The following is a 27971-nucleotide window of genomic DNA, read 5'->3' as shown; positions in this document are numbered from 1 at the left end:
AGATTGACCGGGAAAAACTGAGTTTCTGACATGGTGTCTTTGTACTAGTATTCTCCGAGGGTATTTTTCCGGACCAAGCCCATCAAGAACACAACCGCTAGAAAGCAGTAAAGTTCTCCTACATCTATCTCCAACCAAAACCACAGTCGCGACTTTCGGGGCAGCCTGCTCTCGTGAAGCTTCTTATTAGCTTGCTTATTTGTTTCCATTACAATCTGTTGAACTAGCACTTCATCAAAAAAAAGCTTGAAGTAGTCGATTTCTTTTGCATCTGGCGGCAATGCAGAGCTAGGCACTTGTATAGAATGAGTCGCATCAAATGTGAACACGGAGGGAGAAAAGTCACCTTTGATCCACTTGGCATCGTCTCGCCGCGCATGCTTTTCGGATGTCGCCCCTTCGTCACATTCGGAGTCTGAGCTTGTAGCTAACTCCTCGTCTGACGGGCTGACATCAAATGAATCCGATTCCAATCGTCTGTACGGTGGTAGTTCACATCGGAGGAATCGCTGCTCGACTTACTGGCAGCAGAGCAACCGGCGCGCACTTTCATAGCATAGGCGAACTGTGCAGGCGAGTGCACTGAAAAAAAGTTGTGTTAACGTCCAGAAACCGAAACAAGTGAGAAGCCTTCGTCTTATCACCAACAAGGTCCGATAAAGCTTTTGTGGTCTCCAAAAAAAGGAAACGCAAGAACGGCAGCATCGTTTGTGTATATACACGCCTGCTGGGAACAGGTGTAATAGCGCCGCGGTGAGCAATAAACGATCGAGTAACAAGCGGTCACCCTTTGAGAGATTTGAAACCAGATAGCCATCAGTTTAGCACGTACAAGCAGGAGCCGCCGCAGGAAAAAAGCAAGACTTGCCGCCACGCACACCTGGATGCGCGAGCGATAGCGGACGCGCCGTTGCCATTAAAAAAAAAAAAAAAAAAAAAAATGGAGAGGCTTCGGCGCAAGTAAAAAATTCCACGTGTTCCCTCTGTGCGCATGACGAGGGGTATATTATCGAGAGTAAGCTGTAATTTCTAGTTCGCGTTGCGTAGAAATTGCTGTATAATTTTTGTGCTTTCCTTTGCTGCTGTTTAGCTTTGTGCGAATGCCACCGTGTACATTTGACACATTGCTGGAACTGCTCCGTCCCAGCATCACAAGACACGACCATAGGTTTCGATTCGAGCTAAGAGGAAGACGTCATCACTGTGTTGATGTGCTCTCCCGTGGTGTCAGCTATGGCAGCACAGAAGCCTCCGAAGAAAAATACAATGCTGCCATGGTGGCACGGACATGGTATTTGGCGCGACGCAGGAGGGCGCCAGATGAAAACACATGATAACGTCACTTTCGGCGCGCTGCTGATTGGTTTAGAAGTTTTGTGACCACGGTCGCGCAACTGAACAATAGAGGAGAGAGCAACTGGTCGCGCCACCGCTGTCAGTGGCTGGTGTGAATGAGCCTTTAGTGCAACTGCATAATAGTGGATGATATTTATTTTTCCTATTCGGATATAAACATAAGTGGAGAGTACCTGCCACATGATGCCCAAGAGCGGCCAATAATGTAATTGTCTCACCACAAAACACATCAAAAAGAAATTATAAAAGTGGAACGGTGTACAACCATGAAATTTGACAGCGAGCTCACCTGGCCACGGCAGTTAACAGCGCAAATGTGGGCGCCGGCTGCAAGCAGTTCGTCAGCGATGTCCTCCTTGCCATTGAGACATGCCACATGCAAGGGACTGTTGCCACAGCCGTTCGGTGCATCCACGTCAGCACCAAGGGTCAGCAGCTGACGCAGAGCACTGAGACGCCCGTTGGCTGCCGCACAGTGCAGGGGAGTATAGTACTGCCAAGAAGGAAGAATGTGAGCAGAAGTTATGCTCGGTTCTTGGCAACTTTTACCAATCACAACACACAATGTTCAACTTTCAAACACACATTGTAAACCACTCTTCCCTTTATGACCTCATCATCACCGTCATTATCTTAGTTAGGCCTACCCCAGGACAAGGGTCTCTTCCAGCTATCTCCACTTAACCCTGCCCTGTGCCAGCCCCACTGCATTCTAAGCCTACAAACTTAATGCCATAGTGCCATCTAATCCTCTGATGCCCTCAACTGCATTTCCCTTCCTCTTGGCATCTATTCATTTCTTTGAAAGACCCCCACTTATCTAATATACACATTATAAAGCTGCCCAACTCTACTTTCTCCTCTTAATCCCAAGTAAACTATGAGATACCTGGAATTTGAACTCTAATCCATACTGCTGCCTTCCTGACAGCAGTGTGGAGAAAATGACAGGAGCTACTCAGACCAATACAGAAGTTAAATGCCTAATCTGTCTAGCCACAGAGCAGTTCTGTGACTGCAGGTACACAAAGCACAAAGAAATGTCAATGTAGTCTATGAGACTGTCCACACTCTTCTCTTTTGCTTTTGCATTAAAAGTAGGGGTGTGCAAATACCAAATAGTAGATTTCGAATTGAATATCGAAGCAAGAAAAAAAAAGGTAAATATCAAATCGAACATCTTAAAAATGTCTAAAAATTTAATGCTTACAAATTTTGGGCAAAAAAATTCGATCATGCACATGCTCGGTAGTCTCCTAGAATTGCAAAACAAGAAGGTTACAAGCTATCAGTAACATAGGTACATAGAAATCAAGATATACAGTACGGTCTACTCTTATTAGAAAGAACAAATTAGTATGGCAGCATTGATTACAGCTCAGTTCTAGTATATGAAGGTGAAAATATTGTTTTTATCACTAGAACTTCTGTTGAAGAGAATCATGCTTTTTTTTTTCCCACTAAAACTACTGAATTAGTGCTATTCCCACTGGATAGGTCCTAACCAGCACAACGTCGCTTCGTCGGCGATGGTGACCAAAGTGATACCATATAGACTCGTGTAAGGGCCGGCCGCACCCCCAACTTGGCAGCTCAAAATTTGAAAAAAAAAAAAAAAAAAAAAAAAAAAAAAAAAATTTGCAATGAAGAAGCAATCGCATTCGTTGCCTCGATGCCATGCGCGTGCATCGGTGAATTTTCGTGTGCTGTGCACTTCCACTTGCCACTACTAGATGGCGAGAGCCGGGGTATGCACAAGATCCGGGGTTTGCACAAGTCGCTGGCTGCGCCAGCACCATTTTGACCAAAAGGTGCGGTCCCTGGTAAGGGCCACACCTCATCAAAATTGGGAAGAAAAAAAAGTGCGACCCTTACATGAGTGTATACAGTAGCTTTATGCCAAATTCGGAATAGGTGACGTCCAAAACTCGAACTCTGAACGTGTTTCCTCCTCCCGCAATCGCTTCTGTTATCCAGAGGGTGCCACCACCAGGGCATGGATTTGGACACCACTTATACGGTGATGATAATGTCATCGTTGGCAGGACAACTAGTGCCATTTACACACTTTGCTGAAATTAACTAGGACACAACCATGTGCACTTAACCATTTGTTTTTCTTTTAAAAAATGTTTCACTCCTAAGAGGGAGTGTGGGCCTTACATGAGTACATACGGTATATATCATAGCATAAAGGTGGTTTGGTAAACAAGAGAAAAGAATGCATGAATTGATTCTTTCATGTACCAGTGCAAAACCAAGGCTAAGAGAGATGCTGTACTGAAGGGCTTTGGATTAATTTGGACCGCCTGTTCTTTAAAATGCATCGAAATCTAAATAAGTCAACGACCGATTTTTCGGACATGCCCAATAATTCGGACGCCTTTCCGGCACTGCCACGTGCCCCATAGAGTCAATGTATAAGAACGTCTGAAATTTCGGACGCAAAAAACCTTCGCCATCCAATTTTGCGTACTCTTTGCCATGACCACAGGTCCAAAACGGCATTAATTGTGGCCGCCATTTTGATTATCTCGCCTCCTCAAACCGGCGCTCTCGCACGCAGATCCACTGTCAGCCTAAAACGAAGTTGAAGGGGGAGTCGAAATTACTTTGTTATATCAATTATGGCCCTTTACTGTAGTAGATATGCAAAGGTGTGCACCACACTGGCAACGCTAGGCCTACCTACTTCGATGTTCGCTACCAAGCTTCTTTCTGTTCGGTGCCATGTTTTTCATTGAGATAATTCGCCGATGCGAGCAATGGCACCGACTCCGCCTTTGTAATCCTCGGCAATGTCTTGGAAGCTTGGAAAGCACGGCGCATTGCATAATACTGATTCCCAAAAGGCAGCTTCGCCTCAATACAGGAGTGCTACGCAGTGAAGCATATGCGAAGTATTGCAGTGAAGCATACTGAAAATGGGAAGGGGGCAATTGTCACGGGACGCAGTATGTATTCCTTAGTTAAGCACGCTAGCACCCGCCGTCTCCTATCACAGTACGAGCCCTGATACACCTACTGGCAGGCCTTCACAGCCATTTCGGACGTGCCTGTGGCAATTTGAGCCCTTGGGGGCAGTAAAAAGCATGCATTCGTTTTTTCGGACTGCCCAATTTTTCGGACATTTTCGCAGCCCCTAGGGAGTCCGAAAAATCGGACATTGACTGTACACGAGTGACTTGACTAAGTAACTGAGAGTGATTAAAGCGAGGTTCAATGATGCATGTGGGCACATACGTCCTTGTCTCGCACATTGACATCGGCTCCATGGCTGACCAGGAGAGAGATAACTTCTGTGTGGCCCATGTAGGCAGCCCAGTGGATGGCCCGGCGATCACGCTTGTCAAAGAAGTTGCATGTGGCGTTGTTCTGCAGCAGAAGCTCCACCATCTGGAGAAGGTACATAAAATGCAAACGTAAAAAGAGTTATCTCAAGCATGCCCAACTGCCAGCTTATGGAACTTGGGTGATTAGCTTGTTATAATATGCCACCTTATCAATGACAATCATGATCGATGCATTTTTTACTTACGTGGTTGGGGAATGAGAAAAGATTAATTTCGATTCCCAGCCCAGGGTTATACTCTATCTCACAATTCATGGCGCCCGGGACTGCATGCTAAAATGTAGTCTCGATTATAAACCCTTGTGCACCACCTGTTTATCGTAGGGTCCATTATGCGTGACATAGTCTCATGAATCATTGTAACCAAGGTTACTGCTTTCATACGTCTTTTTTGTATTTGATATGTAGCCTGTATTTTTATGTCACGAAGGTAGTCTCTCAGTTCGGCATCACATTAAGAAATAAATTTGGTATAAGTAGTAGGTTTTACTCAACAAGAGAATAATATTTGCTCACAGTATTAGAAAAATTATTTACATGTTAGAATTCATCCAAATGACAGTTCGATGCATGCACTCATTTATGGTGCCACAGGTGAATCTGAGGATGTGCTTCGCGTGAGACAGAATGCTTGCCCACTGCGAAGTGCAATAGCATGAGGTGAGCTCTTTATTGTCACATAGGGTCGCGACAGTCTTGTTGGTATGCCATCTTCAAATACTAGTGTAGCACTATCGTTGCCTTTATGATCGAGCACCCTCAAACTATAGCTCATGCATATTTCATACCCTTGTTTCCCTGCCTTTGATTACTTTTTCAGGAGTGCAATTGTCAAGTTCAGATAGCATTCGCCGATTTTAAAGAATTTACTAATACGCTCAACATAACGAAGTTGAAGGGGGAGTCGAAATTACTTTGTTATATCAATTATGGCCCTTTACTGTAGTAGATATGCAAAGGTGTGCACAACTTTAAACATGCACAGAATAAGACAGCTCCACAGCCATGCATGCGTTAAAATTTTAAAACAACAGCAAAAGAATCTCAAGCACGTGCGACTTGTGACTCTTTAGCCCCCAACGCAACAGCTTTTACAATTGCTTCCTTTTGTTCTAATGTGATGGTCTATTGCTTCGAAGCCCTTTCCACTTAGCTTGTTTATACAGTACAATCTCGGTGATACGATCATGCCTGATATTAATTTCAAGATATTGAATATGAAGTCCTGGCCATAGTCAATTAGATTACAATGTGCTAAATTTCTAATGTTACGAACAGCTTTTCACATATGAACAATCGAGCCGCCACACGCCAATGCACTGGCTGCATTCCCGTTGCCAAGGTGACTGATGTCACTCCGCCTTCACTCCATACCCGCGCATGCTGCTTTGTGCAGTGTCATGCAACTTGTCTGCCATTTTCAACCACTTTGCAACTTTATCAGGAGCCAGCAATCACAGCCGACCCAGTCTTGCCACATCAGCAAGTCTAGCGGCATTCACTTCCATAGGTAGCCGTATCTCTGTATTCCATGCCTTCCCTCATCTTCGGCACCCGATGACAATTGTGCTCTACAACCAGTGATAAGTTGCACTCTGCCACCAGTGATAAGACTTCTTTGTACCATTCAGAAGCGAAGGATGTGGCATTGAATACACTCAATCAGTTCATTCAGAAGGAGGTTGAAGCAAGTATGATACTGTCCTCCCTCCCCACCTCCCCCCAAAAAAGAAGTCTTTCATAAGGTCTCTACAGATATGAATTACAGGCAAGCAGATGAACTGCTGTATGACAGCAAAATCAGTGCAAGTCTGTCTGCTGATTAGATGAGGTCAACTGCGGCTTTTACTTTGCTGCCAACAAATTTTGAGACAGTACCGTTGGGATCCACAAATAAGTCAAATGTAAACCACACCTACACAGATTTGTTTGCAGACACGGTTTGACAGAGTTGAAGAGGAATTTATACTAAAATTTAATGCTATAAAAAGTATGGACGAGAATTATGCACTTACTGGTGTGTGCCCATTATAGGCAGCATGATGAAGGCTGGTGCGTCCAGCACGGTCCGAGATGTTGACATTATTCTGCAGAGGAATGATCAGCTCAGCACATGACACTGCATTATTTGCAGCTGCCACATGTAGTGGAGTCTGCCAAAACTTGTCCCGTGCATTCACGTCTGCCTGGTGTCGTAGTAGCACTTCCACAGTTTTCTGCAATCCAAAGAAATATAATAAAAAGACTGCGCGACATGTTCTTACCTCTTGTTGAACAGCATTAAGGATTTTCCCAACTGCAACCCTGGATTATTTATACTTGTAGACAACAAAATACTGACAGCACACTAAATAACATCTCATCTATGAATTCACAAAAGGGTGTGTAAAGTTAGACAACATACATGCAGAAAATTGCACAGGGATAAAGTGAATTTCTGCTTAAGACACATGATTTTGACACATATGACAACCCTGGGATAAACTGCTTTTCTCGAAATGGCACTCATCTTATTTTTCTTGTTAACCCTTTTAAGGTAGACTTTTTACAGCGTAAGCTGTTATGGGCTCATTCCAATAGCCGTTTCGGGTCGCGATGATGCCGCCTCCAGCGGCCGCGTAACCGCTATCGCCGGAAACACGAAAAAAGTACCCGATACTCGACGGGATCAAACCTGTGCTCGCTGCGTGGGTGCCGGATACTTTACCACTGAGCCACGCAAGCGCTTGCTATCGGGCTGCAGAAAATACCCTAAGGCAAGTGCAGGATGAGAAGACTCGAGCCTCCGCCAGTATGGTGGCGCCATCTAGGTAAGATGCCTGCAAACGCAGAGTCCGCAGGAGCAGACGACGATATGCGATTCAGACGAGGCGCGCAATCAACGCGCTCCCGAGCTGCCGAGCCTCCGCCAGTATGGTGGCGCCTGCAAACGTGGCGTGCCCGACATGTAAGTTGAAGGCTTGATCGGGCTCGGCAGACTGCTGTGGAGAGAGCATTACAAGCCGTAGCTCGCCGTCGAAGTCGGGCGGGCAGTTCAGATCATTCTCGTCAAAACGAGGTGAACAGACTGCCGCGAAGACCCTTTTGTGCGTGGTGCGCAAATTGGAGCTACTCTTGAGCCGCCCCACCAGCTTACGTTGTGACTGTGCTGCGTGTGCCGCGCAGGCCTGTGCCTTTTTTTTCACTATATGCGACCGCCCAGGGTCCAATTTTGTTTATTGCAAATTTAAATTCTTCTCAGGGATCTATTTCGAAAAAAATTTACCGTAATTTTTCTTGTGTGACCGTAAAGTGAGAAATAAATATTTTGTGTTCGTATATATGTACTGTTTATTCATGAATAACAACAATAAAAATAGGAAATAAACTTTTAAGAATTAAAATTTTGATGCATTGTTAGACATTTAGTTCAAAGGCTCAGAAAAATGTGCACACGAGAATATTTCGCAAGTCTCAAATGTTACTGCTCTTACACTAATATTTCTTCAGTGTCCATACGTAATCGAACTGCGTAGGTGAGCGCACTGAAGAAAATTATGTGTTTGTGTGCCCGTCAGAAAAGCAAAACGTGTGACAAACTTTGCTAATCCTTCATCTTATCGCCAACTAGAGGCAATTAGTTTTCGCGAGTCTCCAAAAAAGGAAACGTATGCACAGCGGCATCCTTCGTATGCGCACCCCTGTGAGCAATAAACGAGCGAGTAACAGGCGGTCACCCTTTGAGCGATTAGTAACGATATAGCCATCAGTTTTGTGAGCTCAAGAAACCGAAACCGCCGCACACCCGCGTGCGCAATGCGCGAGCGGTAGGTAGTACACATGCCAAAGCAAAAAAAAAAAAAAAAAAAACCATACAACGAAAACCGAAAGAAAGGAGCGCGAGAAAAAAATTGCTGTATTCCCGCACAGTGGCAGCATATGCCAGGCAAAAAAAAGTTTGGAAATTTGGCGCTTTTTAAACGTACAAGTACATGTAAGTATATATACATACTGTACATGTACATACATGTTTACACACACACACACACACGTGCATACATGTTAAATTTACATGCCCAACTTCAAATCAAAATGAATTACATCAAACGATTTACATGACCGCTACTATTACAGCCAGCATTCACGAATTGAGGCATTCACACTCACAGTCAGACCTGCCACCCTTAAAATGTAAAAAATACTACCGCCGAAGCCAGCAAACACCAAAATTGTTCTTGAAGTACTAAAAGCTGTCTCATTAGTGAAGACGCACAGTTTATCTTAAAATTTACCTGTAAGGACGCTTCAAGAATGCATCGAATAATTTGTATGAGAAAATTCGCACCAAAAGTTTATTTGCATCACAAAAAACGGCAATGTTCATGATGTTTATTCATGAAACATCGGCATAATGACAGCCACAATTTTGCCTGCCATTTTAGTGATGGTGGTGCCACCAGTGGGTCAGGATAATCTAACAGGTACAAAAAATTAAGGCTCAGAAAAACCGCTTGCCTTAAATAGGAAGCAAATTAAATGTCGTAAAATTATTGGCGTCAATACGACCATCGTAAAGAAGCTCTACAAATTGGGCATTTCACGATAAACTCGTAAACGTTGGCAAATATGCACAGTCCTTAAATGCTTTTTAATATCAGCACTTCTATAATCTTGTGAGGAAATGCACTTCACAGGCAGCATTTTGCCAAAATAAATTTTACTTTCCCTTATGATCCTTTAAACCAACTGGCTAATTCCGGTGGTAAAAGTGGTGACCAATGGCCAAAAAGAAAATGGGGAGGGGGGGGAAAGGAAGTGGTTAGTTACAAAGAAACTCAAAGCAGCAGATAAATGCTGCACAGGTAAGCAAGTGGGCACACATCTGTAGAAGGCCCATATGAGACGGCAAGACAATGCACATGGAGTACCACGACAGAACTACTTTATGCTCTTCAATGTACGAGATTGTATAGCATCACACACTTATAATATATTCAAGAATATAACATGTACACCAACTACTTCTCTTGAAAAAAGGGTAAACAAAAGTCTATGCATGTAAATTATGCAAATAACTGCATAAACGTTAAAATCTTAAAACCTGTCAGGCAAGTGCCCAGAAAAAAAAATTCCTTTTTTTTTTGTGTTCATTCATCAGTGCACTCACTGCAGCTGCTCACTACATTAAATATTTACTGTGACCCTTAGGTACAGGTTCGCAACACAAGCCCATTTTTTTTTGCAAATTTTTGTTAAGGGTGCCACTTCAAAACAATGCCAGACTTCTGCGAAAATTCACAATGAGCAATCCTGGCTTATACTTGAATTTCTTTAGTTTTGTAAGTGTTATACTTGTGAAAAAAGGGTAAATGAATATGGTCAATCTCTGTTGTTTGGAAAGATACAACCAAAAGATGAATGACCAATTTTAAAAATCTATGGTTTCTTCGGAATATATTACTACGCTTACCTTTACATCTACAGGCTCGGGCTTTAGCTGGTGGGTGTTGTCGTCCTGCAGGAACAACAGAGCTCAAATCAGCTGAGCAAGAACTTATACCCCTGTCAAGCGGGCAAGTTAAGTGCACTTACGGGGAGTGCACTTCGGGACCTTGAGTGACTCGTTAGGCTACGCGGTTCTAAACGGGAAAACAGAGCGCACTCGCAGTAAAAAAAATGCCGACAAACTGCGAGAGCGTTTTGTGAAGTGGTAGATTAAAAAGAAAAGTACTTCTAAAGAGTGATTGTCTTACGTTGTAGTATTAATTAAAACAAACTTAATCTAGGTTTTTTTTCAACAAAAAACGAAAAGATTTTTTATTATAAGAGTGTGGCAAGTCAATGCCGGCCAAGCAAAATACCTAGCTAATCCAGAACGACATAGCTGCGTGCGACGAGGCGGCATTTGATCCTGCTCGAACAGAATATGAATGCGTTTTAGGCTATTATTTGTGTGCAAGAGCTGTTCAACCACTAAAATGAACTTCTGTGTCCTTATTTTATGCATTACATTTTGTACCATTGAAACCGCTGGCGACGAGGCTACGCACTCGGCCAGCAAAGTGCGTTCCGTGATCGCACTTCGACCGGAGTACACTCTGCAGCGAGTGACACTCCACTTGCGACGTTTAGATTTGGCAAAGTGCACTTAAACCGAGTGACACTCTCTGCAAGTGCATTTAACTTGCCCGCTTGACAGGGGTATTACACAGACCAGAGGCAATAGCTAAAAGAAAAGAACGCTGCAACATCAGACACAGCTATGGCTCATCTAGATGCAAACATGTTGCTCAAGATGTCACTAACAAAGTAACATGCCTTGTGCAGTGTCTTTATCTTTAGCTACCTCTCAATTTTTTCAGAACACCTTGAATGGTCTGTACATGTTCCAATGTGAGAGAAAACCAACACTCATTTAGTTTCGCTACTTGAGCTAAATGAATAAGTAAACAAATAAATAGGTAAGTAAATAAATAAACAAATAACACTGAGGAAACCCTTGTGGAGAAACTACTATACTGAAACCAACTAAATTTACAAGAGACTGCCGCCCATCTGACTTCTTCGCTGCGTCCGACTCTGACATGTCATACCAATTTCAATTGCAAATTGAGAAAACACTCCAGATAATTTTTCCCTTGCTTATGTCTTCACCACAACTTATCAAGGTGTGCTTCATGTGACACATGCTTAACCATAGCAGGCACCAGGCTCCAATATCTCTGGCGTGCAAATTTTGTGCCGAAAAAGAATTATTTTTCAATTCAATAAAATATAAGCAGCTGCAAATTGTCCCTTTCTTGTTTGTGCCATGAAGAAAAAGCTCTATTTTGGGTCTGCCTTATTCAAATATGTTGATACACAAAGACTCTAGCAATTTAAATGAAATTTATAGCATAACAAGTCTAGTGAAAGTACAGAACACATCTTTCATATAGGCCTACAAATGTCTTACTAGAATTGATGAATATCTGAACATAAATAGAGAGAGAGAGAAACTAACGTAAAAATTTACAAATTGCATAACTACAACAAAAATGGGCATTGCAATTCTATGAACTACTTCTCAAATGGACAAAGCTAACATGTTACTGTGCCGTTTACATGGACTAATTTTTAGTTTCCTTATCAAGGGAGGACTCTGCACAGCACCAGCATTTCATGAATGGTTCATGTCTTTATCAGGCTCAACAAATACCCATGCCTAAATGTTGGCTCCGAGATAGGGCTTCCCTTGTTCACACACTAATGATTAAATCATTTCTATCTTCCCGCAACTCCTTTGTTCTTGTTGGACTACTTCCACTATGTCCATTTTACAAAAATCCTACACACAGCATAGTAGGTTCAAAAACAGGCGCAGTAATGTCTTCTGGCTTGATAAATACGCACCTGATCCTTGAACACATCGGCTGCCCATTGACTAGTAATAAATAAATCAATAAGTGTTAAGCAGGTAGGCCGCAGCCACAGTGATGCAGAGCGCAACTAGAGGGGGAGGACCTAAACTTGAGAAGAGCAATTATATCATTTTTAACCCTGCAAACTCTCATGATATAGTGCATTCGGTACAGCATTTCTGACAAATGTTTTGCTTAAGACGTACACTCTTCAATTTTCAAACCATTCTGTTAAGCATGATGAAAAATTAGTTCAGGGCACCTTTGAACGGGCGCAGCTCCACTTTGATACTGTCAATGATCCAAAGAAAGTTGGCAAAGAGAGAAAGAGGCGACTTGCCTCGTATCCAGAGGCACAGGCACGATGCAGTGGAGTGGCCCATTTGTTGTCTTTGGCATTGACGCGGGCACCATGCGCCAAAAGCAGGGCGGTGACCTGGTGAAGGCCACAGAATGCAGCCGCATGCAGCACACTGCGCCGCTCGGCGTCCTGGTAGTTGGCCTCCTCCCCTTCCGCCAGCAGCTCCTCCACCTCTTCCACATCACCCTTGAACACGGCTTGCACCAGGTGGGGCTTCACACAAAAGCAAAGAAACACACACAAAAAAGGTCATCTATATGATCTAATCATCTTAAACATTACTAAAGTCAAAATCAAATTATGCTGTTGGTATCCATAAGTAACACACAGACTATGAGGTACGTCATAGTGGAGGGCAATGCATTATTTCCGCCACCTGTGGTTCTAAAACTTAAGTACATCAGTGTTTCTGCGTTCTGCCTTCATAAGAATGTGGCCGCGGTGGTTGGGAATCGAACCTGAAACCTCGTGCTCAGCAGCAGAATGTAATCATCACAAAGCCACCATGGCAGGTCTAAATATTACTGTTAACACAGGGCCACCAAGAACTGGGGCCATGCTATGGAAAATATTAAAGGATCCCTCACCGAGCTAAGCTGGAGAGATAGAGGATAAAGTGAGGGTACACTAGCAAGACAAGCGTCCAGTTTGCTATCGTGTGTCCAATCCAGGGAGTGTTCGTACAGCGAGACTTCTTCAAAAGGATTTAGTAAAGGTGAACATAAATGCAAATGAAATGCTGCAGGGCAATGATGCGAACTAACCTACCTACAGTAGAGGCCCTTGCTGTGACCAGCTTCCTGCAAGCGACATTCTTTCCCAGCCTTCTCACACATTGGATTCGACAGCCCACATCCCATTTGTCACCCCCCCCCCCCCCCGGGACCCCCCCCCTTTTTTTCTTCTCTGTCCCCATTTATTGCCATGAGGCATATTTTTGGTAGCACCTGCCGCAATAGCTTGGTGGCTATGGTGTTCTGCTGCTGTGCATGAGGTCACAGGTTCAAATCCCAGCCATGGTGGCCGCATTTGGAAGTGCGCGAAATACAAGAATGCTTGTGCGGGCATTCTTGTATTTCGAAGAACCCCAGGTGGTCAAAATTAATCTGAAGCCCTCCACTACAGCGTCTTTAGGATGTTAAAACCCACAATTTCCAGTGGTGATATTGTGCACTCTGGTTTTCAAGGGAATCTCCGTGTTATTCTTGTTGCTATTGGCTTTTTGTATGTTGCACTGCGTCCTGATCTCGGTGATGGGACATGTTACGAGAAACGCAAGAGCTATGATGTCTTTGCTGGTCAGGGGACTGGCTGCTGTTAGAATAATGGCATGCATACTTTTGTTGCAGTTGCTTTCGCGACGTACACAGGCGTAATATATTGCAAACACGATTGTGATCGTGCGATCTACGCACCAGGCTTGTTTTTTGGCAATCCGCAAGTCTGGTGAGGGGTCCTTTAAAGGGACACTAAAGAGAAAAACAATTCGAGCTGTATTAGTAAATCATCCTTCTAAAATACGAAAAACGACACTCTATGAGAAGATGCTTGGTAAGTCAGAAAAAAAAAAAACAAAAACGAAAGACAGGTGGTCACGCCATCATGAAAAGAATGCACAAGCCAGCCATGACATCATGGATTTTGATGGCGTCTGCTAGGACCTGGTTGATTTTCTATCAGTAAAGATAGACTACATTGTATTGTAGAAGAACCAAAGACTGAACTTGGCAAGTTTGGTTAACCTTTACTGCATCAACAGCGGCTGAAATAACAGTTCGAAACCCATGACGTCACATTGACGTACTGGCGCTGGGGTTTCGGCGCGACATTAAAAAAATAAGCTTTCACCTTCATTTTCTCTTCTTATATTCAACCTATTAGCGAAATTACGTAAAATTGTGTTTTGACAGAATACTTTATCAGCTTAAACTGTTTCATTCTGTCTCTTTAGTGTCCCTTTAAGACTTTTTAGGCAAAAAGGAAAAGAAAGAAAAGTCACAATAACATGGACACAAACAACCAGGGAATGCTTTTTGTGTGTCAGACTGGCACTGGATGCTGAATCGCACAACACCAGAAATTATTGTTCTAGAGTACATTGCCAGCTTTAGCATGGCACTACTGTCTCCATGTGCAGTGCAATATCTGATAAGCTAGTATAAAGAACATAGCTGCACATCTGCAGCAGCTTGCCTGGCAGCATCAACTGTGGCAGAAATATTCTACAGCACCATAGTGAGAGTGATTCCTAGTACCACTTTATTAAAGCCATCAGTGTTGCCATTAAGTGGAATTTACATGAAGTCAGCAAACAGGTATAGTGTTTTTGAAAGGCTGTAAAGAAATATACTGATAATTGCTTGCCATGCAAACCTCCACAAGTCAGTTCATAACATGGTTTATTCAAGATCTGATCAGACATGTACATGCCCCACTATGTTTTTCTATATTGTGTAAGCAGTTGACTACAGAAGGACAATATATCTTATCATTCAAGCATGTCATGGGTAGAACTGCTTTGGAACAGAAGCAGAGCCAAACCTAATATCTGAAATCAGAAGACGAAATCTGTAATGGAAACACAAAAAGATTGGCATCTTGCAACCTTATCATCAAGCCCTTGTAGCATTGGCAAATAAAAGGTTTCAAGGGTTCTTTGTCAACAACTAGCCAGCGGAACTGCTAACTTTCACATAATTCTAACTACTGCATCCAATGACTCATTGACTACACAACCCAGACTGGATAATATTGTGGAAAATCAGTTATCATTGTGCCAGACTACCCCAACAAAAGAAACAAGGCCAGCTTAGCTGAACCTATATAGTAAATCAGGGTTTATAAGATAGCACACAATATTTAAAATAAGAAACTAACAAACACTTCAATGTTGCCGCTTCATCGGGCACATGCGATGAGGCAGAGATATTAAACACCTGTAGAATTTCTATAATACTCAAAGCAGCCAACCCTAAGTTTCATATCAGTTTGCGAAGACGTAGCTGCAGCAGCGAGCTTGCCCAATGTCTAGCAAATACTGCATCACGATAACCGAAACAACCGGCACGGTCATTTGCGGTGTTCGAAAGTTCTCATATATTCGCGTAAATATCTGAATAAAAAAATTCGTTATGGAATAGCTCGTCTGAAAGCTCTAGCAACGCTAAATGCGTAAACACGCAAGTGAGTTAATTCTACTAAAGGTTGCACGGCTTCAATACTCGCCAGGTAACTACACCGAACCGCGTCACTACAGGCATACTACGTGAGCGCACTGCCCGATCGAGTGCTCACTCACTCGATAACTCAAACCAAGTCAAGTACTGCGCTGCACGTTGTCAGAGATTAACAACAATAAAAATTAGCAGTCAGAGGAATGAAATGTTAACTGGCTGCGAACGCTAACCGGATCCGTAGTGCAGAAACGCCGCCCGGGAGCAGCGCGGAATCGAGGCATCTCTCGCTCTGCAAACGTTGCGCTGCCAACTTTTTCGTTTGCAGGATTAAAACTACACTGGACCATACTAGCACCAGTACAGCAGAATTATGTAGAAAGAGCCACGTGCCTATCGATACAAAAATTAAGCCTAATACGGCCCATGTAGCCGCTCGACGCGAAACTGCTCGTGCACAACAGCCTTACCTCATCGAAGATTTGTCTCGTGACCATTTCACCCACCACACCAACACGTTAACAACTTAACCACAAACTTAAACGGGAAGGCATCTTGTTTGCGTCGCCTCATTAACCAGTCCACTGGGATGCTCGCAGACGCGTTATTGAAAATATTGTATTTTTAAAGGTAAAAACAAGAGGGCGGTCCAGGCGGTCCTATCGGATGAAATAGGTGAATGAAAATACCCCGGTCACTCTCACAGCACGTTATCACCATTCGCAACTAAGAAAGCGCGCACACTTGCACGTCGACATGTTCTTGCCGCTACACCGGTACACGTAGACCACAATATTAGCGCTGCAGGCCAACCAATAGGTTGTCTTGCAGCGCCACTCTTTACAGTTGGTTGTTCAGGCAAAGCCGCGACGGCTAAATTTGGAACTATAACAACGAGGCGCGGAGTATCGTGTAGGAGAAGGAGATGTGAGATTGTTTAATACGCAGCGTGCATTTGGGCAAGACCTGAGCGGAAGCAGGAAGCACGTGGTATGAAAGCGCACGGGGCGCACGGCGTACCACGGCGCACGTCCTCCGCACCTTCGTCTCCCCTTCCACACGCAGGGGAGAAGGATTTGCGAAATGCGGCTGCCGTCGCTGAGCTGTGTGTTCTGTGGTTTGCGCTGATGTTTCCTTGTAGGTTTCCTCTAGCGTAGGTACAATTCAAAGTGGACCACATCTACAATATTCAGGTGCGTGCCTCCTACTGGACGAGTGCGAACTGTCCGTAGGTATTTCGTTACGAGATTCTTTCGTATCGCGTTTTCAATCACGCATGCTTTCAGGCTGCTCGTCTATAGCATTGCGCATCGTACAACTAGTTGTTATCAAGGTGTGTTAGTCTTTACGAGCCATAATATTGCAAAATACATTCCCGTACGCCATCAGGAAAGTTATAAGTGGCTGTCCAATTTGACAAGGTAATTTTAATTGCAGATATGTAATAATCCCTGTAACAACATTTAGTTTAGTGCGACATTTACGCGCTCTACTTACTTTTCTTTCTTTTTTACACCTTATGATTTCCACCTTTTTCTTTTTCAGGTCTCAGCAGGAAATCTCAGCTGTACTAAGTTGGGTTTATGCGAAAGGAAAGTGCACTGACATCCTAAAAGAATCGTCTTGAGGCCTGCCATGTTTCAGACAGGTCTCTTAATTTTAACCTCATCACCTAGGATCTTGACATCAAATGTATCTGCCTATTTGAAGGCTGCCAAGAACTTCGTTAACAAGACTTTGTACATTAAGCTTGAGCCCAACCAGCACCACTTGTGGCCTGTCCAACAACCTGTTTTCACACCTTCAGAGCTGTCCCAACTACGAAAGCTCATTCCAGACATCTATTTTAAGGCGGCTGGAGTGTGCGCACACCTTGACATCAGAGTTCTTCAAAGCTGCTTCAAGGATCCTGCTCACAAGGAGAATCACTTGAAGACATCTTTTGATGTTGTGCTGACGGATGGTAGCCATGGCCGCACCGATTTGGAGCTGTACGTGGGACACCAGTTCAACAAGAGCTGCTCGAATTTCCACTGTCTTGACTGCAAGTTGACTGTCAGTGATGCCAATGAAGACAGCTTTAATGGCTTCAGTCACGGAAGCAATGGGGTCCAAAACAATTCCACTTTTCAGACATTTGAAAGTGTCTGTCTTGGAGGTACCTTCGACCGCCTGCATCTTGGCCACAAGGTGTTGCTCTCAGAGGCAGTGTTGCATGCATCGGGCAAGCTTGTAGTTGGAGTGACAGATGGTGACATGTTGAAAGGTGAATGGTCCAGTTGTCCTTGCTGTTTTCAGAACACAAGACAACTTTTGTGTTGATAGCCTAGCTGAACACTTCTCTTAGTAATAGTAAAATATTAATGTAATGCATAAAGAAATAATGACCTAGGGAACTGGTAAATTCGATCAACGCAGCACTTGAAACATAATTTGTGGATGTCGCGGTAAAACATAGCCACTTAGTTGCTCGTTTTGTTCACTTCCATCTCATTTATCACCTCCTAGCTTACTGACTCAGATATTATAGCTGTGTACTGTTTTTACTCAGGAAAGATAGCATTTGCACAGCTGTAATGCATAGGCGTTATGGTTCATGTTTTCTTAAAACTAAATGCAACAGTGAAATTAATAACTGAAATATTTTTGTGCTCATCCTTGAAAGCATCTATATTTGCCGTTTCATTTTAACTTTTATGTTTTGTTTTCTTAGCTTAAGTGGCTTTGGGGGAAGCATATTTTCATTTATAGTTGCTTGAAAAAAAAAAAAAAAGGAAAAGATGGAGCCACAGATGTTTTGCACTGTGAAGTGGACCCAAGATTAATGAAACTTGCTTAAATGGAAACGCCGGATAAACGGAATGATGGTATCAACCTCGGTTGTCTTGCCATAGGCTCAATGATAACAAACTTGGGTTACACAGAATGAATCTTTTGTGAGCTTCGGTTAAACGGAACTTTCACCAAAACTACCACATATCTCATTGGCGTATGGAACAGGAAAAGTACGACAAACATACCAAATGGTGATGCTATAAATAGTTAAGATAATTCAGTCCATCAGGCATGAAAGTTAATGTAAATCAAGGATGTTGAAGTTGCAACAGTGTTTTCATCATGAGAACTTTGCCAGGCAAGTAATGATTCCTGAGGAGGAAGAGAGCACTTCCCGGGTTAATCTTAAAATTAGGTTGGCACTACTGCTTCATTCACACCACCAGGAATAAGAGACCTTGGAGGATGCCCTTGTTACCTGCTTTAGGATGCACTTGAAAATTAAGATGCAGAAAATTGTGGCGAAGACTACGATTCTAGTGATGAATCACAGTGCATGTTCCAGTACATGCTACCATTTTGGACCACGCGGCAAGAGATGCAGTTGAAAGTCTACAGCGCTATAGCGACAACTGCGTTGAATTATGGAGAACCCATTTGCATCTAAACGCAACCTCGTGCAAAAGAAGCTACAATATTAGAATTAGAGTGCAATAAAGTATTTTTTTTTCACCACAGTAATAGTAAAACACTTGGAAGCTCTTAAAATAAAACAATTGTTGGTGATTTTTCTGACCTTTGGGTGAAGGAAGCTTTGGATAAACATAACATATTTTTCTTTCTATCGAGTTCCTTTAAAGCATCATTGATTGAGTTGTGTTTAAGAGTCAGTGATATTTCTATGATTTGTGTGTATGTAAAATTGTATCATAATGGGGCAAGCTGTTATTGTGTAACAGTATATAAGTTGATTCCGAAGAATGTCACTTTAGTGATATCTTTTTGAAAGAAGTATATTACAAGCGAGGTATGTAGTAAGTCTCCGACTACTCTTTCTTTTTCCTTGATCACTGGAAAATAGTTCATACAAAGCTTCGTTTTCATATGCACAATCTGTGCTTCTCCTCCTTTCTTTCTTGTTTAACAGGCAAATTACTCTGGGAGCTGATAGAGCCAGTGGAGGCTCGTATGCATGCCCTGCTAGACTTTCTGCGTGACATTGACACAACACTGCACTATGATGTGACACCCATCTACAACCCCTATGGGCCAACCATTGAAGACAATGATTTGGAATGTTTGTACGTGAGCGAAGAAACCATGAAAGGAGGCAGACTGGTCAATGAGGAGCGAGCCAGGCGGGTGCGTTTTCGGTGTTTTCATATCTGTGACCTTGTTTCCAAGACAAAGGGGGGAAAAAAAGCTTCACATAACCTTGAGCGGCTTGATATTTTCACTTATTTTTCCTGGGTAATTTTCATGACGCCTTAGGAAAAGCATATTGCAAATAATGGAAAGTGACGGGACAAAGATAGAGGCAACAGAATTGTTGGCACTTTAGTTGCATCTTACTTGCATTTCTTTATTGTAAGGCATGCCACCTAGCTTGGCACTTGACCTGAAGAAAAGCACACTATTATCTGTGGCAAGTGTGGATTACGATTTGAGGAAAAATTCAGCATCACAGGCACCCCAATGATGGTGACCATTGTAAGTACCATTTGATGAATGCTATGCTGCACATGACACTGTAATGAGCTTTAGTGAATTAGTGCCAGCTATTCTTTATTTTTTGTCATCGTTGCGTGAAAACATGCTTCGTTAAAAACATCAACACATAGGTATGTATGCCCTCGACACTCGCATGAGGATGTTTGCTTTTGTCGCGTGTACTAGCAAACACCTGCCCTATTGTTACTTAGAGGTTACACATGATAAGCAAGAGGCTGGGATCAATACACTGTGTTACTTTTAGAGCCTACCTTCCTATCTTATCTTTAAAAGTGCCGCTCTGACCGTGACATTGCGTGTGTCGAAGGAAGGCATTGATGCAAGGGCTGCTTGTTCATTCTGCGAGATAAGCTAGGGCTGTCATCATTGTGTCACATTCAGCCAGTGCACGAGGAAGAAAGCTTTTGTACAACCTGTCCTGTGCTTACCTTATCATACAATGGTAGGAAAGTGACAGGTTGCAATTAAGAGATGGAACTGGGCAAGTTGATTGTGCCTTGCTAGGGAAGATGATTCAGTAGCTTGACAAAAGAAAAAAAAAAGTGTAGTCCTGTTTCTTCTGTTTTGTCCTATAGGAGCACAGCTTTTCTTCACAGTGAAATTACTTGGTTCGGTTGCCTATATCATGCTGGCTGCCATGTTGTTTAAATCATTATAGCGTACTTATTGACAAGGATAATTTCAAACAAGAGCCAGAGAAAGCTCAATATTCTGTGTTACCTTCTCTGTGTATCACTATAGTCGCATATCTGGGCTGGTAATGGCTTACCTTACCATTATCTGTGTCTCGGGTATGCATGCCAGCTAGGTAGTTTTACTATCGTGGTATAGCTTTTATCTACAGGCACTTTCATCAATTGACATGATCTTGTAGTCCTCTCTTTGACTAATTTACATGCTTTTATTTTTGTTTTTCTTGTTCTTTTAAATCAAAGTAGGGTCAAATTTGTATTCTGTATGGTTGAAATGAAATTGTGGGGTCAATGCCTCAAAGCACCACAGTGGGCTATGTTGAATACCATAGTGGGAGGCTCTGGATTGATATTGACCAATCAGGGTTCTTTAACGTACACCCAAAACACACTACCCAAGCATTTTCCCGTCCAACTCCCATTAGAATGCTGCTGTCACAGCCGAATATCAAACCTACAACCTCGTGCTGTGCAGCAGAACGGCATAGCCACTGAGCCACCGTAGCAGGTATGGTTGAGAACTGCTGCTAAAAGGCTGCCAATGGTTATCCAATGGTTGCTGCCAATGGTTATCCGATCTGTAGGTTTAGCAGTGGGTTATTTAAGGTGCTCAGGTCAACTCAAAGTGTATGAAGAGGATTTAAGAACATTCAAGGGGAAGAATTGAGGAAGAAAATGCCACTTTCAAGCAATAAATCAATCTTTATTTCCCACTTGTAAAAACATAATGTAGGCACAGTGTGCCTCATGTCTTACAGGCTTGGCATAGGTGAAGAATGCAATTCAGAGTGTTTCTTCGGTGTAAGTGATTGGCACTCTTTGGACAGAACTTGCCCTTGGGCCAACAGAACTAAAATAATCATCATTAGGTGCAAGTAATGCCAGTGATGAGACAGGTGCCAACGAGGCCCCACCCAAGGAAAGAAACATCATTGAGAGGCAAGACAAGTGATGAATGGTGAAAAAAAAAAGGGGGAGGAAAAAAAAAAACAATACCAAGATCTAAGTAACTCCCGCTGCAGTGGCTCAGTTGCAACGACATGCTGGTGCTGTACGCAACATTGCAGGCCCAATTCCGGCTGTGATGGCTGCATTGTGATCGGGACATAATGCAATAAAATGTTTTTGTACTGTTATTTGAGTGGATGTTATAGAACTCAAGATGGTATAAGTCAACCTTGAGCCATCCACTATGATGTTTCTCATTGTGCCTGTGTTGCTTTGGCTCATTAATGGGGCCCTGAAACACTTTTGGAACACAGTAAAAAAAGGCTTTTTTTTTTTCGCGGGCTAGTGTTGAGGTGTTTTTGAAATAGATGAACCAGTTGCCCATTTTGAGTGTGTATGCTGATACACGCCATGTGCAAACACCTTCTACACCCTCGTGCTTTTTTGTAGTACCTTTATAAAAATAACACTTTCTCATTTTGCTGTTTCCTTCCCAATACTATAAATACATGCGAGTAGTTTTTGTAAGGGTCAAGAATGTTGAAAAGGTGGTACCGGAAAAAAAGAAAATGAGGTGCCAACAAGTGCTAAATTTTCAGAGGAATATAAATGCCGAAAAATACAATCCCTAGTTGTATGCTTTTTATAATGAAGCTTGACTGTATTAAAATTCTAGTAAGCATAACTTTCTTGTTCAGTAGTTCTCTTACTTGTGAATTTGGGTTAAGAAAATTGCCAGGTGTTAAACCGTTGTTCTTGACACTGCTACAAAAAGTTATGTTACTGAGGTAGCCAGACGTGTCTTGTGAATTCCTGACTGTTCTTTTAAAAATGTCACGTTGATTTCCAGGGCATGTCTCCAATGGTTATCCGATCCGTAGGCCTAGCTGAAGATGTTTGTCGAGGCAGCGGTGAAGAATTTAAAGTGAGCTCGTCTTCACTGAGGCGGCGGCAGCTCGGCACAATTCTTACTCCACCCAAGGTACGTTTGAAGCAAAGTACAATTTCACAGTGCAGCTGGCTGTGTTCACGAACTTAACAAATATAATTCCTTACATCGTTGATTGTCACTGTTTCAGGAAGTTGTTCTTACTGTATGTAGTTGTCTGTATTGCTTTGTAAAAGACAAACGTGTGCCGTGGAATGATTATTTGAACAGATGTGCCGGTCAGTTTCTCTTTTAATGTCATGAAAAGATGTCATTAACATCATTATGACATTATTTAATGTCACCTTTCAAAAGGCAGTTACAAAGGGGAGAGAGACGAGTTTGCACAAGTAGTATGTAACATGCTCAAGCTGATACAAAGAGCAAAAGCACGTTTTAAGCACATCTAAAAGGATAAATTGATGAAAACGCCAGTTGGAGAAAGCTTATGATAGCTTTCATAATTGTATGGGATAACGCAAGGTGTTTTGAGCCAGCCCGTGAAAACCGCAGTAGCCATACAAAAGCTGAGGCTAAAGCAGCTATGCTGATTCATGAGACCCACAATGGCCCATATCTGCTTCAATTCAAGCAATTAGCAAACTGACTGCTTCATCTTGTTGATTTGTTTTTGCAATGTTTTATTCATGTCACCATGTTAACTCCCCCTGTTATCCTTACTTTTGCGTCAGGACAAGAAATCGGAAAACCTGGCAAGGCAACTACACTAGCAGAATACCTTATGTACCTTATTGTGCTTATGAACCTTATGCCTTGCTGCACGGGCTAGGGTGTGTCAAAGCTGCAGATAAAGCTTCAGTTATTGGCCAGCTAAATCTTGTTACAATGAAAACAGGCACCTACGAAGATGCCGTACACATTTAAGAAACCATTTAGTCTCAACAGAACGAACCACCAACCCCTTTAAAACATTTTCAGTCCTTTCATGCAGCACTGTATATATTACGTATTATCAATGTCAAAAGTTTTGCTGAAGCACAATCTACAAAAAATAGATAGTGCATCCCAAAATGTAGAAAAGGTAGAAAAGCAAAAAAATAATAATATAAAGTACATCCTTGAAGCATGGCCAGGCAGTCTGAATCAGTAGGTGTGAGTAACAGGGTTACAGTGTTTCATTGATTTAGAGGTAGCATGCCTGAACTGAACAGAAATTTTGCTTTTTACGAGGAACCCGCATCCTATAAACTTTGATGTCAATTGTACATGTTCTGATCATCTGTTTATAGCCAAGGCCTGATCTTCCCGACCGACCATACCTTGTTGGTTTGACTGGGGGCATCTGCACTGGCAAAAGCCACATCATCAAGACACTGGAGTCCCTAGGGGCTGTAGTGATCAACTGTGACCCGCTTGGCCACGAGAGCTATCGGCCGGGTACAAACGCATATTCGCACATAGTGGAGACCTTTGGTGACCGAGTGGTTAGCCCTGATGGCACAATCGACAGGAAAGTCCTCGGCGCCATCATTTTTGCAGATGAGGTGAGGCCCGCAGACGAGTGTGTATTGCTTTGACCCGAGGTGCGTAGTGAATGAATGAATGAGGTTATATTATTAATAGACAAGATACAGTACAAAGAAATATTATACAGGAGGAGGTCCCGAGGTCAAAAACTGTAATGGGACCTCCTGTGCAGCATATAAGTAAAAATATAAACAGTTATCTTAGAAAACACTTGAATTTCGAAGGGCCATTTTAAAGCCTTGAATATCCTTATATTTTATGAAATGGAACCTGAAAAATCTTTTAGTTTTGTTTTCAGTTAAGCTTAGCGGACTTCCTTAGTGCAGCACAAGATCATGAGGTTAGCACAATCCAAAACTTAAGCCAATCCAATGTTTAGTGGCTTTGTAGTGTTGGTGATTTTCCCTGCTCAACCTTTCTAGCATACCCGTTTTTTGTGCGGGTGTGTGCACACGTGTGTGTGTGTGTGTGTGTGTGTGTGTGTGTGTGTGTGTGTGTGTGTGTGTGAAACTAAAAAAGCATATTTGCTGCTGGTTGTTGAAGACAGTGTTCTTGTTTTCAAGCTGTCAAACATGTTATAGACCTTAAAAATGTTTTGTCGATGCCTTGAAGGTCCATAAAAATGTTTTCCCTGCAAAGACTGCTACGAGCCATGTGGAAGCAGAATGTGAAGAAGCTGTGATATTTTTTTTTTTTTCTAATGACAAAGTTCAGCTCAAATCACTGACCTCCACTAAAAAGGCTGGACGGCGCACCTCCTTTGTCCGTGGTGGGAGCTTGTGAAGTTACCGAAAGTTCTCCTGCGTCTGCTGCGGTTCTTAAGCAAGAAAATGAACTATTTTCAGGCTGCCGCTATCCTCATGATTGCACATTTTTGCGTTTTTGAAGCGAAAGCTTCATCATCACGCTACCTCGGGCAGCCGTGGGAGACTCAACAGTTTTCACCTTGAGAGCTAGAGGTCAAACCACAAGAGAGGATTAAGGCGCGTTTATAGTCCGACATTATCGGCACGTGGGCAAGCGTCATCAGACGTCGGAGCGCATTGGCCGCTCCATACCGTTGAAAGGTTTCAGAAACGCCACCCTCTCTGTCCTAAAGTGCACATGGAAATGTAAGGCAGCAATCTTTAGCGCAAAAGTGAAAATGGCCAACACTTAATTTCTATAAAGCGAACAGTGTAAAGAGCTGCTCTTAAACGAACGATCAGTGGACATTGCTCATTGATCGTAGTTGAGATAAATGGCACTGTCACTATGCGTTAAAAAAGATGAAGTGTACCACATTAATCTCTAATGTACTTACCGAAAACAATATACATTAAACTAAGTCATTTAGGAAACGCAACAACAGGACTATTTGAGGACTATTTTATGGTGATCGATTCAAATATATCCACTTATCATGACAGCCTTGACAGTTGTTGAATTGGTGATATACAACAACGGCTAAATTGGAACCTGAGCACTACGTTTTCCTATAGCTCAGGACAAGCCCCTTCAGTGCTGTATAATAGTTACTCTTCACTGTCTGCTGATAATGAGGTAAGCATATGTTAAACCACCGAAGAACATTACACATTCGTATGAAACCGGACAACAATGACACAACAGAACAGTGTGTTTATTTATGTCATAGCCATGAGCCGTCCCAAACAGCGTTGGGACGGCATTATCCCGAAGGCGGGTTCTTGCACCCGAGCGGTCGAAACAAGACTCCGTAAAATGGTCGCTGCAAAGCCTGCTGCCTGAAGGTGGTTTCCATTTGTCCCTTTTGAGGTTAATCACCCATTGCTGGAAGATTTGCGACTTCGAGCGTGGAAACCTGCATGACAAAGGCCAAACTGCTTTAACATGCCTCACTCGGGAAAGCGAAGCTATTTGCTCGTAAAATGCACAAAAATCAATGCAATTTCGGGACACTTACGCGTGAAATGTCTTCTCTGAAGACGTTTCTGGTTGGCTCGTGCAGTTTACCGCACAACAAGCTGGCATTTCTTTAAAAAATTGAAAAAAAAAACTCTGTCCGACTGTCCGTGGCGCTCGCTTCCAGGACAAGGGCATCGACTTCCGGCGGCTTCACGTGCGTGCGTGTGAAGCGCCATCCAGCTCCCCCTAGTGGAGATCAGTGGCTCAAATTAATTTTTTTCTTCATTTATCTGTTTCTGTATTTATTTCTAACAATGTTTGCCTTTTTAGGCTATTGAGAGCAAGAGAAATGTTGAAAAAAAGGGGGGGGGGGGGAACGAACCATCCCATGAAAACTATAGTTGCTATTCTATGTCCACCACAGGAAAAAAGCATCTTAGAGCAATCACCAATTACTTACGCCTTGCACCAGCTGATTTAGTTCTATGGCTGCAGATTTCCAAATTTCATCACACCACCCATTTCTGTGCCTTCCTCAACTGTTTTTCTTTCTTTTTCCCCTTTGCAACCATTCCGTTATCTTACTAGACAACTCGTTATCTGCTCTATGCATTATACATCACTTGCCCAACTCCATTTCTTTATCTCAACTAGAATATCAGCTGCACTCCTTTGCCATCTCATCCATGCTGCCCTCCTCCTGTCTCTTTACATCCCACCTATAGCTTTCCGTTCCATCACTCATTGTGTGTTCTTTAGTAAAGTTTCAGCCCGTTAGGTTAGTGCTGTTAGAATGCACTGATTGTATACTTTTCAAGGATAATGGGAATCTGTTGTTCGTCACCTGAGAGTGCCTCCCACATGCACTCCCAACCGTGTTTATTTGTGTGGTTCATAGTTTGTAAGCTGATAGCGATGAGAAAATTAGCAAGCGCTTTCCTTTGAGGCACTGCAGTTCTGATGCGCATTTTTAAAAATTGTTGTGTCCGCTCCCGAGCTGCTCAGGCCAGAACAATGGCCAATTCTGCTTGCCAAACTAGCCTTGCTTGTCGCAACGCAACCACCACCACCACCATTCTCAGAGCGCAGCTCTCCCTTTTAGATCCATCCCTTTGTCATGGATGGACAGTTGGACAGTGCCAGATGTTGCTGTCAACTTGCTTTGTTTCGTGGAACTTCCGTTAATTCGACCCTGATGGGACCAACAAAATTGATCTAATTATCCGGCGGGTTGAATTAAACAAGCAGCATAAAAATGCCAAAACACACCGCCAATTCATTTGGCAGCATTTTCCAGTCTAACACGCCCCCAAGTCAAACGCACGCCAACTTTCTGCGAGTCCAAAGTAGAAAACTAACATTTAATGTGCACCCAATTTTCTAGCGCGCAAAACTTTGTGTTGCACAATGACAGCCAGTTTTTTAAAGTCGGCTTTGTCGCAGTACACTTGTGTTATGCAGTAAAGCAATATATGCCAAAAATGGGGTTTTGGTTTTATATCCGACTGCACCGCGAAGGCAATTCTTGGCTTAATGTTTCTCGGAAAAAAAGGCATGCGTTAGAATCGGATAAATACTGTTATCAGACATTGTGATCTATGGTTATTTCTTGAAAATTTTCCTAGGGCAGTCTGAGAATAGGCATTTTCGACGGGAGATGACATGTCTTTAGAGCATTCACTGTCCGCTAATGTCTGCTCAGACAGATGCTGCCACTAAAGGTGCCACTATTTGGGTCCACATAAGGGTCAGGCACATGCATGCTTTTGTGCCAAGTGTCAAACCTGATGGCTCGTGTTGATACAATAATTATAAGGGCACTGACTGCATAGTGCCTTGGTACTAATTAAATGTAACATAAACACGATGCTGTGTAAGCTTGTAATCATTTTTTTCATATTTTTTTTTCATTATGATTACCA

The 27971-nt window shown here is 42.8% G+C and overlaps 2 protein-coding genes across 7 annotated transcripts in view; one reads left to right on the top strand and one right to left on the bottom strand.

Moving 5' to 3' along the window:
* LOC119442808 (serine/threonine-protein phosphatase 6 regulatory ankyrin repeat subunit A-like) overlaps nt 1–16294 on the bottom strand; it is an 85120-nt gene extending 68826 nt beyond the window's left edge. The window contains exons 1-7 of one of the 5 annotated variants that reach the window (XM_037707838.2): nt 16092–16294; nt 13864–13917; nt 12428–12661; nt 10158–10202; nt 6724–6924; nt 4600–4752; nt 1646–1849 (exon numbers count right to left, since the gene is read on the bottom strand). In XM_037707838.2, coding sequence (XP_037563766.1) covers nt 1646–1849; nt 4600–4752; nt 6724–6924; nt 10158–10202; nt 12428–12661; nt 13864–13917; nt 16092–16118 — 918 coding nt within the window. In that variant the 5' untranslated portion in view covers nt 16119–16294. Of the gene's footprint in view, nt 1–1645; nt 1850–4599; nt 4753–6723; nt 6925–10157; nt 10203–12427; nt 12662–13863; nt 13918–15854; nt 16065–16091 lie in introns of those variants that run through there. The other 4 variants (XM_049662405.1, XM_049662407.1, XM_037707841.2 and 1 more) reach the window with 4 other exon arrangements.
* A 331-nt stretch (nt 16295–16625) lies between these two features.
* The window catches only part of LOC119442806 (bifunctional coenzyme A synthase), a 34901-nt gene continuing 23555 nt past the window's right edge, over nt 16626–27971 (top strand). For both annotated transcript variants that reach the window (XM_049662403.1, XM_049662402.1), the window contains exons 1-5: nt 16626–16814; nt 17167–17887; nt 19544–19758; nt 22618–22749; nt 23946–24200. In XM_049662403.1, coding sequence (XP_049518360.1) covers nt 17257–17887; nt 19544–19758; nt 22618–22749; nt 23946–24200 — 1233 coding nt within the window. In that variant the 5' untranslated portion in view covers nt 16626–16814; nt 17167–17256. The remainder of the gene's footprint in view (nt 16815–17166; nt 17888–19543; nt 19759–22617; nt 22750–23945; nt 24201–27971) is intronic.

This window comes from Dermacentor silvarum, chromosome 2 (assembly GCF_013339745.2).
Source record: "Dermacentor silvarum isolate Dsil-2018 chromosome 2, BIME_Dsil_1.4, whole genome shotgun sequence".
Lineage (NCBI taxonomy): Eukaryota > Metazoa > Arthropoda > Arachnida > Ixodida > Ixodidae > Dermacentor > Dermacentor silvarum.
This window is presented reverse-complemented; position numbering and strand designations above follow the sequence as displayed.